This window comes from Amblyomma americanum, chromosome 7 (genome assembly GCF_052857255.1).
Source record: "Amblyomma americanum isolate KBUSLIRL-KWMA chromosome 7, ASM5285725v1, whole genome shotgun sequence".
Classification (NCBI taxonomy): Eukaryota; Metazoa; Arthropoda; class Arachnida; order Ixodida; family Ixodidae; genus Amblyomma; species Amblyomma americanum.
Window position 1 is genome coordinate 89,178,982 of NC_135503.1, and position 14,671 is coordinate 89,193,652.

General features: G+C 44.4%; 1 protein-coding gene across 1 annotated transcript in view; it reads right to left on the reverse strand.

The window, feature by feature from the left end:
• LOC144099388 (glutamate receptor ionotropic, kainate 2-like) overlaps positions 1-14,671 on the reverse strand; it is a 298,135-nt gene that overhangs the window by 15,863 nt on the left and 267,601 nt on the right. Inside the window, exon 13 of the mRNA XM_077632637.1 lies at positions 2,185-2,410. Coding sequence (XP_077488763.1) covers positions 2,185-2,410 — 226 coding nt within the window. The remainder of the gene's footprint in view (positions 1-2,184; positions 2,411-14,671) is intronic.

Here is a 14,671-nt window from a genome sequence, read left to right on the forward strand (position 1 = left end):
TCCGAATCCGCTGTACCATACCCTCCCCGTACCACTTCTTTTCAATGAGTGGTGGCGTTCTCTTTGCGTGCCCCCTACGGCACTATCTGGAGAGTTGAGGACCAAGGGATGTAGCTGTACAGGAAGAAGCGTAGTCATTGCCGCCGCTGGTCGTTTTCACAACCGAACTACGACGATGAACAGTAGACCTATATTTTTGTTTGCGGGTCCCTGAGGCTGGAGAAGACTATCGTTCACTTATAGCCAGCGACCACGGAGTTCGTAATCCTTTCGACGTCACCATGAACGGGACGAGTTTGAATAGGTTGATAGAAAGAAATATTAAAATCTACACTTGAAATTCCTTACATTAACTTCACTTTTGGCTCACGAACGAGCCTCCACAAGGTCAAAAATACCAGAAATCAAACTCTGCTCAGAAAAATATCGTATGCGTCTATATCATTTCATGCAGAAATTACACCGTATATGTAAGCGTTCCTGAGCTGTTGGACAGTAATTAGAGAAAATAGTCGAACTTTCAATTCAGTTTAGCTTATTGTATAGCCGGAAGTAGATTTTAATAAAGTCAACAGACATCGGTGCCAAAACCTTTGTAAGCTTGTCACGGCAGAGTTCGTCGGAATTTAGTTGTCTCAGTGCGTAGTTGGACAATTTCCCTCCTCCTACCACAGGAGCCGCACGTTTTTAGCTTCTCAAAACATGCTGGAAGTGAAGCCCCCGTTGCCGCTCGCGTCCGGACCACCAAAACAAAAGTAGGCCATTTGTTCGGTAAATTTGTCTATTTGGTCCGGGGTATCGATCAAAAAGGAGCACAGAACGCTGTCACAATGATGAGTACAAAAAAGAAACGTCACCTGGCCTTCAAAGCTCAAGTTATTGAGCGAAGTGGCCATCTGTTCCTTCTTGTACCGTTGTTTTAAGCTGTTTTTTTTTTGTCATTCATTCAGAAATGCAGTGAACGATTTTTCTCTGGGCTAAAGCAAAAACTGTGGCCATTTCGGTTTTCTTTTCTACTTTACGGCTTGCGGAAAATAATTGGCGCCTTTAGATTGCCGTACGCAGTAAGCTTGCGTACGCAGCGCTCACTGGGATATGTTCAGACTACCTTGCACATGAGTTTCCGGGCCTTTCTACAAGCAGACAACACACTGTTGCGCCATCTAGCTCCAATAATCCAGAGTGCTTCACCACAGGAATGAAGAAATATTCTTGCACAACCCTTCATGAGAATGATGAGTGCATCACCTGTAATTTGTTCAAGAATGAAAAGTATGAAATTTAAGGAAAAACGAAAATAGTAGACGTAGCCGGAGAACTGCTTTACCTAGTATGGCTATAATTACAACTAACATCGCATGTGGTGCAGCTCGACAGCCTGGAAAATTGCAACTTCTATTAAAGAAAACAGGAGAGCACTACCATGATCATCAGCAGCATCAGCTGAACTAAACCCTCTACAGGCGAAAGTCCCCTCCTATATCTCCCCAATTAACCGTGTCCTATGCCAGCTCCAGCCACCTTACCGGGCCACACATTCTAATTTTATACACTTACCCGACCCTCTGACGCCCCTTCTTAAGATTGCCCTCTTTTGGTACGCACTCAAGGGACCATCGTATTACGCCATGCCTGGCCATGCCTATTTCATTTTCTTTTCTTCATTTCGAAAGACGTGTCATAAAGAAAACATAACAGCTGGTTGGTATTTAATAAAGCATGGGTTACAGCATGTAAGTTTAAATATATTTAGATCGAGTTAGCGCGGTGAAAAATGCCGCGCCGACATTGATATTTTTTCCGAGGCAGTCACCCGTAATGTGCCTGTAGAGTTCGCATTCTATAATCGTTCGCAACCACGACAGGTGCAGTTAGATAAGTAGCGTGTTGCGCACGCGCATTCCATGCCCACGATTTCGCTGCGCAAGGAAATTTCACTACGTCTGTGTAAATAATTGTGCCCAAAGTCGAGTGAGAGTAGGTGACTGCGGGCTTTAACTTTTCCCGTTTTACACGCGTGCTGTGCGACGCACAAACTAGGTCATGCGGTCTGCAGCCAGCGCGGGACTGTTGAGCGCACAGACTGCGAAATGAAAGCCGCCACGGCTCTCCTCCGCTCATGTTCAAAACGCCACTTCCGTTTAGGTGGCTGGCCGGACACTGGGGAAGAGCAGACGGACGCACCGGGAGGTGTGGCAATGCCGTATCCCTTGGAGTCCAGCTGACCACCGATCTGCATCAGCTGGCAGTTCTTCTGCACCATGTACTCGATGGTGGTGGACTCCATGAGGTACGCGTAGCCGCCGCGTAGCACTCGCTCCACACCCTTGGCGTTGCTCTCGGCGAAGACGCTGGGCTGCGCGGCTTCCATCACCGCCCACATGCGCTTGATTAGCGGTGTGTCGGAGTCCTGTCGGGGAAGAAGAGAGCCAGAAACGTCACCGCACATCGCTCTGCTTCCCTAGACACGCGCCATAAAGACCGCGTAATGATTCTTACAATCAGGCGTCATATATCGTCGGTTGCGTTACACAAGGGTAGGACAAACTGTGCGACACGAATTAGAAAGCCTCTAACGGCCAGAATTCTGCAGAGGCTCCGGAGGATCATAAGTATTCTTGAGAGGGAAGGACCAGAGCCCACATACGTAAGCGCAAGAAGAAAACACAAAAGTTGAAACAGGGCGCTCGAAATTGTCAGCTGATTTCATGTGCTGCGCCCTATTATCTCCTCCGTAGTAGCTAAGAGTATCGGCGAGCCGCGAGGAAACAAAAATTGTGCAACGAGCCAAAATTTTTCAAGTGCGCTTTTAGGCACTACCCGCCGCGGTGGCTCAGTGGTTAGGGCGCTCGACTACTGATCCGGAGTTCCCGGGTTCGAACCCGACCGCGGCGGCTGCGTTTTTATGGAAAAAAAACCGCTAAGGCGCTCGTGTGCTGTGCGATGTCAGTGCACGTTAAAGATCCCCAGGTGGTCGAAATTATTCCGGAGCCCTCCACTACGGTACCTAATTCTTCCTTTCTTCTTTCACTCCCTCTCTTATCCCTTTTCTTACGGCGCGGTTCAGGTGTCCAACGATATATAAGACAGATACTGCGCCATTTCCTTTCCCCAAAAAAAACAATTATTATTATTATTTATTTAGGCACTCACACTTGCGAGTCTCAGAGGTTGTGCGGCTCTTTCGGTCGAAAAGCGATAGTCGCAGGGCAGTCGCTCACTGCTTGATTTTCTAACCTTGCGACTGCGAGCCGCAAGCCGCTGAACCAATAAGCGAGCGAGCCTACCTTTCGGCAGTGACGCCTACCGCGGACGCGCCGGGCAACGAACCGCGCTGCTCCCTGGCTGCAGTAGTCGTTGATAAGCATAACCGTTTCACATTGATACCGCAGTTCAGGACGCTTCGAAGCTGGTCAGCGCTGTAATAAAAGTCCTACAGCCGTGTTGTGGAGCTGGTTCCTTGTCGCAAGTGACTACTGGTCGCATGTCCTTTGCGATTCGCAAGTGTCAATGGGTCTTTAAACTGACGACCCAAAAACGCAAACTAAAGGGGCCCATATGCTTAAGGTCACACGTTGATGTTACGATGAAAATAGTTATTTCTACGTGCTAGTTTATAGCCCCCTCTATGTGCGGGAAATCACCGCTATTGAAGCTCGTACAGGCGTACCATAGAGAAGTCGAGTATTATCCCGCCAAACGTAAATACAAGATAACGCTACAAAGCCTACTGCAATAGTTAATGCACTTTTTTCATAAATTCCTACTACTGCTTAAATAAGATGGTCGCGTAGAAACTACTGATGTGAAGCATCATTGAATGTTCATCAGAAGTTATGAACGGTCGACCTTGCCTCTGGCATTGTAAGGGATATCAAGACTGTAGTCACAACGCATGCTAAAATGGTAGGGCTAAGGTAATTGCACATGTGCATAAAAAATGATCACAGTAAATGTATAACATGTGAGTGTCACGTTTATTTTGTGTGATACAGGGCGTTCGAACATTTTTTACGCGATTGCAGCAAAAGTTTGCTGCTTGGGCGCGAGTAATACTTAACTCAGGGACGGAGCTATATACTTTATGCGTGTATAAGCCTCATTATACTAATAGTTGCCTTATATTATTGCAACAGCAGGAAGGATATGTTCGCAGTTGGATACAACGCAAACTGCGCGAAACAGTGAGCAAATCTCCAAGCTTCGGGTTAATGGCATAACATGGGGACTTCATACGCATGAGAATATCTCTACTACTACTTCGCATAGAGCCCGTCGTCCGCTGTAAATTATTTCAACTGTAAACAAACTATGCCGCTTTATAGTGGTCGCCGCAGGAAAATCTTGCTCATTTTACAAAAAAAAAAATGCGCAGGATTACAATCCACTGACTTACGCTACGCCTATGCGGACCGGAAGCCATTTATTGGGGGAAAAGTGTTTTATTTTTTTAGTTTACAGATTGGTTTCATGAATTTTCTATGACCTTCTTTAATGTCAGTAAGGTCCATTTGCTCAGGAGGAACATCTTACACGCATTGAGACCCGTGGTAATGTATGACATGAATGCAGCATTTTGAAAGAACCATTTACTTCCGAATGTAGAGGGGTGACGAGAATAATACAGAGGCCTATTCGGCGCTTACAAGTATCTCGCGCATTCCACAGAGAAACTATGAACGCGCGTCTTGGGTTTAAACGCGTGCGCATCACTGTGCATTTCTAGCATGCGTACAAAGTGCCTACTAATTTTCGCTGGATAATGCTTGAATGGAGGTCGAGCGCCGAAGCGGGTTCCGTAACTTATGGCCTCAAATGTACATTAACTCAGAAACGCAGAGACTTAAGTTGCCAGCCGAATACAAAGAACACTTTTTGATAAACACCACTAATGACCGCCGCTGCGGATATATCAGTGATTGACATCGGGATTATTGTTGTGTGGCTGCAAGGCACAGCGTATAGATAACGATTGCCAAACAGCTTTGGTCTTTAAACGTGTCAGCATACAGCAGGAATGTAAGCAGAACAGCGTTTTGCCACATCTGCTCCATTGCGACGCTACTGCCGCTGCCGTGAAATGCACCGTCGACCTTGCACTGTGCTGCAAAACTCCACAAACAACTGTTGCTGCAGCACTTTCAGTGCTGTAGCAATGCCAGCTGACTTGGTGCTTTTTCCTGTTGGTCTAGTTTTGTGTTGATTTTGTGCGTTGTTTTCGAATGAAATGTCAGTACTGCTTTCTGAAATTAATCTTTTACCTTACACAACACGGCCTAAGCTCCGCAGAGCGCGGTAGTACTCTGCGCGGTCCCCGGGCTTGGGAAACGAGAACTACTGCAAAAGGAGCCGTAGCTTATTTCTCTCGACGCAAAGCATCCTAAAGAGATTTACAGTAAGAAAACATAGCTTCATGAGTAATTCATTATTCTCAAAATTTTGTGCGCCTACCGTCTTAATTATTTTTAAAAAACTGAAGTTCGATACAGCTCACAGTAACGCAATAGTGACGAGTAGGTTGTTTTCATTACGCGGTGGGGCTTGTTGGGCTACTCGAAATATAATTCCTCTTATTGCTGCTATTCTCCGAAGGAGCAGAGGTATTCTCCAGGGGAACGGCCAGAAGACACAAATGTAAGCGCAAAATATTGCCACACTTCACCCCTCTAGTGGCGCGAACTGCTCCTTGACAGTTTGTAGTGTGGCAATATAAAACACTAAAGTTAAAACACGCTGCAAATTATGAGCGCGTACCTTGTGCTTCGTCCTATAATACCGTGCATCTTTTGAGTTCTGAGCGTAGCCAAAGCAAGCCAAAGGGAAAGAGAAACAGCGGCATAAAATATGGTTTTCCAAGAACAGCTTTTAAACTGCCGGCTACAGAACGTGACCTAAGGGTGAGGTCGTTGTGTTCAAGGTCACCGCCAAAAATGCCGTCAAAACGGACATTGGATTTGCGATATCACAAATTAACTGTTCTTGCTTGTTCAATTCTTGTTACTTGTTTGGGCTCGCTGCGTTTTAGCTAGTGCAGATGGACCACAAACCCACTGAGTGTTATCCTTTGCTAACGTAGTTTCAAGAATTCGCTGCAGAATGTATCGCAATAGAAAATATCATTTTTTTAGGACATCCCCCAACTCTTTACGTTTCTTCTTCGCATAGGAAATGCTCATGTAATCTACAATTTGATTGTTCAAAAGCAAAGATGGAGGCTGATCATATAAATGGCGTTGCGAGTCATATCAAGACTTTTGGGATAACGCATGACAAAACGGTACAGTTAAGGAGACGTATAAACGACCATTAAAACATTCAAAATAAATGCATGAGCTCCACGTGAAAAGTTTCCTTGCATTGGTATAGGGCCCACAACCCCTTTCTAAGCGATTTCAGCAAAGGTTTTCTGCTTGGCTAGAACTCTTAGTGAGTGAGTGAGGCGCTGAACTCGGCTAGTGGGCTGTGTGGTATCTGACTGTATAAGTGTCATTTTACAACCACTTGTCTTACATGATTACAACAGCTGGAAGCCAATGTTCGCGGTTGCACAGAGCAGAAAGCAAGCGAAAGAGTGCGTAAATATTCGAGCGTCAGCTCTGGGACCAAAATGTACACATATCATATCGGTGAGCATACTGCGAATAATACACTACACCCAGCCCGCTGTCGGCATAAGACTGTTCTAGTTTTGATACTGATGAACACTTTTGATTTACAGTTCCCGCCCCAAGCAAACCCTCAATGTTTTTGAAAATAGCACTACGTTAGTTTGTTCTTACGCGTCTACGCCTATGCGAGATGGATGAGTATTGTTCATTTGGTAATAAAGTTTTGTATATGCTTGTATGTTTGTTTCTATATCTTCTCAGGGCAGCGGTAATGTCACTAATGTCATTGTATTCAGTGGGGACTCCTGCAACTCATTCAGAGCCATGATGAATTAAAACATCTTTGTACTACAGTGAAAGAACCAATTTCTTCAAAACGTACAGGTAAAGTTTTCTAACGCCCTCCGCACAGAAAACATCAAGGTGCTTTCAGTTTATACGCAAGCGCGCGGCTGCCATTTCATTGCATGTGTAGAATGCGTGTCTGAATTTTAGTTTGGTGAGGCGCGAGCGGAGGCCGATTGCAGAAACAGCACATTAACTCGCAGGAACTTAGATGAGAGCCGAACGAGGGGAACTTAGATGAGACCACTGTTTTATGAACAGGGCCAAAACCCGTCGCGGCAGATGTATTGACACTATCGTGCTGTGTATTGACACAGCATCCGATAGGAATGTGGGCAGAACAACATATTCGTGCATCTGCTCCATTGATGCATTCGCTGCCGTAAAAAGGACCGCTGATCAAGTGCTGGGTTGCAAAACGACACTAATTCCTGACGTGCTGTTGCTGCAGTAGTTTGAGTGCTGCAGCTCCACCAGGTGACTTGCGGCTTCTTGTTGCCGGTCTTGTTTTGTGTTGCTTTCATCGGTTGTTTCCGGTTGAAAGACTAATGCTGCTTTGTGTAATCAATCTTTTACTTGGAGGGAACACAGCGTGGGCTGTGGAGACCCCAATAGGACTGCTGCGTTATTTGCAGACTCGTAGTAGGAGAAATAATGCAAAAGGGGCCATTATTTATTTTTTCACGAAGCAAAACAGCTCAACGAGATTTTACACTAAGACGCAAACCTTCATCAATAATGCATTATATCTGGCGTTTACAGAGTTTACTATCTTGCTTCAGCTGTACGACAAAGGAAGTCCAATATCGATCATATCAAAACAGTGTAGACGAGTGTGTTGGTTGCGAAGGTTACAAAACAAAGTAGAGGCACTTGCTGTAGAAATGTATTCGCGCTGTGATCCTGCAGGAACACTTAGGACAACACCATCTAATATTTCCTCTCATGAAAGATTGACTCTCTGCTTCCTTGTGGCTATGTCGCCGGTTGTGCGATCGGAAAAGAACCGTGTTTCATGGGCAAAATTATTTTAAAAGCTTCCCGCCAGTAAATTCAAACCCGCGACTTTCACACCGAGAAGAGACTTTTATTCTCCTCTTTCTACTTTTACTGCTTGACTAGAACACCACCGCCGCCATAATTTTGCGAAATGACGCCACTTATGATAGCAGTAAAACAGCTTTGTAAACGGATATCTCCGATTAACGGGCCTTAGTTACGGAAACAATACCGCTTGTGGACAACACCTTTGTGCAAGCCTAAACATACTAATGACCAGAAATAAGGTTTTTGAGAATTTAAAAGAATTACCATCCACACAAATCACATTTGTGGGAAAACGCCTCTCCCATGTCTCTCCAATTAACCCTGTCATTTGCACAGCTGCAGAAACCATATCCCCGCAAAATTCTTAATCTCATCCGCCCACCTAAATTTCTGCTACCCCCTGCTACGCTTGCCTGTTCTTGGAACCCACTCCGTTACCCTTAAGGACCAGCGGTTATCTTCCCTTCGCATTACGTGCCCTCCCCATGCCCATTTCTTCCTCTTGATTTCGACAAGAATTTAATTAAACCGCGTTTGTTCCCTCACCCACTCTGCCCGCTTCCTGTCTCTTAATGTTGCATACTTTTCTCTTGAGAGATACTGGTAAACGGCCATTCATGATCTGAGAGTGCATAGCATATGCGCTCCACCCCATTGTTATTCTCCTGTTTATTTCTTTCTCATAATCTGGATCAGCGGTGACTACCTGTCCTAAGTAGACGTTTCACTTGTCACTTCCAGCACTTCGGTACTAAATGTGAACTGCTGTTCCCTTGCGAGACTATAAAACATTACTTTGGTTTTCTTAATGTTAATTTTTATATCCACCGTTCTGCTCTGCCTGTCTACCTTATTGATCATGCTTTGCAGCTCATCTGTAACTAGGTTATACGCTATCGCAGTATACCAGGTGTTTCAGAGAAGACTAAGTAATTCTCAAAAACAAGTTTTTTGAGGTACAAATATGGCTTTGTCCTTATAGTATTAGCAGTGCTGGCGGACACCGGGAAGGCGATAAGATGTCTTCAGTAGTAAGCTGGTTCACTGGTTTATGATATTTACCTTTTCAGTTATCACTGCTAGGCAACATATCGCCATTACAGATTTGGTCAGTAGTAATAGCCTTATCAGTTTTTAGAGTTTAGAAAACGTGATTGCCCTTGGTGATGTGGCTCGACCAAATTTGGCTTTTTTTGCTAGTTACGTGGCCCGGAAAACTTGTTTTGGCTGCATGCTTTTCGAAAGCCCATGTATTTTGCCACGATTTAGCGAAATTTTTCAGACAAGACTTCCGGGAAAACTTCTGGATGTTCAATCTTTGGATTGCTCCTGCAAAATATTGATCCGGAATTTATCGGGTCCAAATTTCTCGATAAAAAACATGAGCTTTTGGTGAGCGAAATTATCATGGCTGCCGAAATAGCTAGGTTAACAAAAAAGAACCTAATGTGTTCAAGGTTTGCTTCTCTTTCATGATTGTACTATAAGCAAGAAATGAAATCCGAAATGGAAACTTTTTAACGCGAAGAGAAATCAACTACGAACTAAAGCAAAGTGTATGTTTGTAACAAAAACAGAAGAACACAAAACTAATAGCGGCTGGAGTAGAAGTACAGATGAGGTGCATTAAGACCATCACGAAGCTGGAGTTCGCGGATATAAAGTGAAAATCATGCGCTCTGGTATTCTGTCTCCTGCATCTCATATCTTGCTTTGGTGTTGCCGTTTCACTTGCCTTGTTCGCGTTTCATTTGTGGATGATAGTACACACATTTTAATGCGATTTAATTCCCTGCAGAAGCTGCAGGAAACCTATGTATCTTTCATATAAACATTGGTGGAAGTCAGCGCTCGTTGTGTCTTGTTCTCGATACCCAGTCTCTTTCTCAATTCTTACCTTACAATCGAAAACCAACATGACCAAGCTGCTGTTCGTTCAATTTGCAGCGCCACCAGTAGTTTTGTACGCCCAAGATTACGCGATGCTTTCGCTAGATAGCAACTTTGCGGGAACATCTCAACGCTTAATTGCTGCTGCATGTTTTCAATCAAATGTAAACACTTTATTTTCATGGCATGTCCTGCGGAGACAGAGACTAAAGGCTAATACAATCTGACGAGGTCTCTGCCACCCGAAATCGTTGCCTGAAAAATGTAGTGTCAGGGCTGTTATGCTAGAACAGCGCATCGTGACATAAAAATAAGTGAAAAAAAAGTTACTAGGCTTCATTTTTGAACGAATATTTTAACGAAAGTTAGAACACTCGCATACCTTCTATGTTCACAATGGGAAGATGTAGAGAGCGAACACAGCTCTTTGTGATCTGAACGATGATAGTTCAGCCGTTTGTACAAATTTTAAGTATAGTGCTGATCCTTAAGATTCTTTATGCGATTCTCGGACACCGCATTCTATTAATTGTTGTAGCAGTTAGAAGGCGACGTGGGGGAACATTTTAGAACTACTTTTTCTGAACAAAAACGAGGGAAGAGGAAAAGAATAGAGGAAACGACTAAAAATGTATCGGCCGATATGGCAGTTTTGATTAATCAGGCACAACCAGGACTCGCCTTTCCTTGATTCCTTCCCTTCAATGCACGTTACTCAGAGCCCGATAGAGACTGTGGCCCATTTTCCCATATTGCACCGAATGCAATCAACGTTCCAAGTGACCTATGAGGGATAGATATCATCTTGTTGAGAAAGAAGCCAACCGTAGTGTAATTAGCAACCATGAAAGCAACTAGTCATGAGAAACCGGCAATATCACGTTAGTTTGCTTCGGCTGCATCCAAGAACAAGCGCTCAAGCAAAGGACCAGGGACAAAAAAGCATTACTAGCGGCTAGCGGTCATGTCGCCGAACCACTGCTACACCTTAGTGGCATAGGTAACCACTCGTTAATTAGTTTTCCGTCTGGAAGAAAGCCAAGAAAGCAGGGTGGTTCTCCGCTTAGAATTGCAAAGGAGTGCAAACGCCATTGCGCAGCACCGTCTCTCTGATGAATGGCTGCTTTAGATATCGATTACTAACATGACGCAACTGCCTTTTTTTCGTTGAAAGGATGGCGCGGTTTCCCGTGCAGCCCCATCAACCACAGGTAGTTTGCCTACCGAGGCCGTTGCCAGAGACACCAGGTGCAACTGCTGGCATGTCATGCCGTTACATAGCACAAAGTGGCACTTATCTAAGCCTAAATTTTGCCGCCTTCGTAGGAGTGAGGTGGCTACATGCCTAAACCAAACTTTTGACCACTGATTGTGGAAAATTCGTTATGTTTCATGCTTTTCAACTACGCAATATGTTAAGAAATAAATTCTTAACACTTCATTTCTGAAAAACAAGTATTAAAGAGCGAAGGGGCCAAAGAACGTCTGATTCCTAAATACATCTGCCATACGTAGGTTTTTATCTCGTTTTTATGAGAATGTAATGAAATTTGGAAAATTAGTGCATACATCCGCAAAACTTTGGGTGCAACTGCTATAGTAAAATATGGTCGAGCCGTTTGCGTTTCAGGTTACTGATGACGTCCCCTAAGGACAACGCTGTCATGGTACCCGCTTCGAAGAGAGAACCGTGTAGTTGAATTTGGCTGAAGGTGTGTACACATATGGCAAAGTTTGCAATCTACTTTCCTCTCGGGGTAAGACGAAGAAGGCATCTAAGCCGCAGAGACGTGTAAAATATCTACCGCCACACTCGAACATAAACACAAGTAGGTGATGCAAACTATGGCGCCAAAGCCGTAAACTTTGCTCTGGTTCTATGGCATACCTCTGGCAAAGCGACGCCTTCATGTGGTCATGTCTAGCTTATGGTGCGCACATATACTGCGCAACTCGTAAGCCAATACACTGCATTCCGGTACTCAAATACTCTCAATCAGCGCCGTCGCAGCGCCGCCACTTCAATTTTCCAGAGGCAGCGTGGTTCACATGGCGCAGGCGATAAGCCAACTGTGCTTGTCAGTAGCGCTGACCGATGATTCGTTGTCTCGGGTATCGGGATAGTTCTCCGACTGTCACCGCAGTGCGCGAACCTGTTGCGGAAAATGTTTATAGGTAGCCTATTGACGTAGGTTTACCATGCCGCTTTTATATTCATACTTTCAAACAGCTTCATTCCAGTGATTATTCACATTGGTATACGAGTGCAGCGCAAAACGGGACAAGGGAGAAAGAAAGACGCACGCAACACAGTGCGTATTTTTTGTCCCTTGTCCAGTTTTGCGCTACACTCGCATACCATGGATCACCGTTACCGACTCGCCCAAGTTTCTACCCTTGTGAATTACTCTCGTTATTCATGAACATTGTAGAAAGAGGATACCAATACTGGAATGCCAACAGAGTTTTGGGCTTGATTCGCACTGCCGGGACTATACATGATTCTGCCTATGGTATGTGTCATATTATGTCATAGAACTTTTCGAAGGCATTTAGGCTAGAGTCACTGGATAAACTTGTCTGGTGACGGTAGTTATCAAGGCACTACTGCATCACCGGCTTTTGGATGTTTATTTAAATGTGTCTAATTTTTTTTACATCAGCATAAAATATATTTAACTCATTTCAGCAGAATTGACAGATAAATTTAAGTTGGAAATTAAGAGAGCAGCATTAGCTGCAGTTTGAACTTTTAATTATTTATTAATAAATTCCAGTGACTGCAGAATATCTGCAAGGTAACATCTCGTCATACACATCTGTTAAATCATAACTGCACTCTTTGCCATCTCTCTTCTACAGGGACTAGAGGCGAAATCACTAAGCAGAAAAATATTTAACTTCAATAACATCTGTAACATCACTGCCGGCAACGCTACATTATGTTGTTGTGTCCTGTTAGAATGACTTTCTTTGTTCCAAGGAACAAATCACTTCCAAATTTTTCAGTCTCTACTGTAGTGAGTCACTGACAATGGTGCTTGTGCTGTTGCTTCTACGGTTCACCTGTTGCGTCCTCAGCAGCTAATTAACGCCGCGACGACCAAAGAAACCCTATGCATTCAGACCCGGAAATCGTAAATGGCTCTTGTAAACAAACTTTGTTTTCACAAGAACATCTTCTTCTTCTTCCTCTTAAAACGTGGCATATACCCACTTGGGAGGGATTGGCCAAAGTGTAGTAGCAAAAATAAGAAAATTTCCATAAGCGATTACGAAAAAATATTACCGCCAACCATTATTTTGAAAAATGTACCCATGAAAAACGACAGAAGAATATTTCAAGTAAAATAACAGACAGCAACTTTGGTGAAAAAAGAAGAGCTCGAAAAATTTTAGAAGACTTAGCAAATCAGCCTACCAGTTGCAATTATGTAATCATGGAGATTCCCACAAATTGAACCCACCGCAAATCCTTTGGCGCTCGCTGCGAGCGATAATAACGCAGGTACAGATAAAGCGAGCCCTAACCTAGAGAGAGGGACCTCCAGGTAAATCTTTCTCTGAAGTGCGAACATTGGACAGCGGAGGAGAAAATGGACTGCAAATTCAACTTCCCCGCATGAGCCACGAAACTTTGTCGGTGTCCGCCCACATATGTATAGATATAATTCAAACTGGGAACTCTGCCCCGCAACCGCGTCATTGATATCTCTCACAACCTGGTTTTGTACGAACGTACGTTCCAATTATATGCTAAGTGCTGATAATCGGTGGTATTTAGTAAGAGCATCTTGCTGTTCGCTTCCTCCTCTTCAGCCATTTATTTTTTTTATTATTTTAGGTGTAAGATTACCCTATGCACTGCGATTATGAGAATTTGGGTGGCAGCTTCGAGTTTGTTGCGCCTCGCGTTCAACGTCACGTAAGAAGGTTGACGTGCCCCAGCGCCTTAATTACAAACTTTCTGAGTAAGAAGCCCGCGTTTTTCGCAGAATTAGAGCTCACAACAGAGGTTGCAAAGCATTGTTTTGATCACCGTGGCTGCCAGTGCTCGCAGACTGCTAGGGAAGCCACTAGAATCTTGAAGCCAAAAGACAGAGAACAGACTTACGTTCGCACATGCACACCATGCACCCTGGTGGTTTCTAGAGAGAAGCCCACATAGTTACTACGAAGCCTTACGGGCGCCTGTGCCGTGGCCTTTGTTCGGCCACTCTTTGTCGCCAATTACTAAACATTCGCACACAAACGGACACACACATAGGCTTTCATACGTGCTCAGCATACACTAAAAAACAAGCACAAGACATCAAACAAGAAATTTCCTCAAAGCTGCTCATGAAGCAGACCTATTTTTCGGTCGCTTCCGAACGCCTGTGTTGATTCGTCACAGATTTGCGCTGTGAGACCCGGATGTATATGTTTACCACTAGAGAAAGTGGCGTTGTTGTCACATACCCTAGCCCTAAACCTTAACACGAATGCTCAAGCTCACGGCGCTGATTGACATTAGCGGCGTGGAGGGTTAGCCTATGTGTCCGAGATTTTGTTGCTGGGTGTGCTTGCCCTAACATGGTGTCGCACTGGTGATGCGCTGTAAATCGTCAAGACCTTTACCAAGATCTCGTGCCGAGCTGCAAAAGCAGCTAAGCTGAACCCGGTTACAACGAAGCCGCGATATCTTCGTTGTAAACATTGCTTCCTAATAGCCGTAGGTAACTTGGGTCACAACTGTCGTATGCTAACTCTCTAACGTACCATATTGCACAACGAAGACA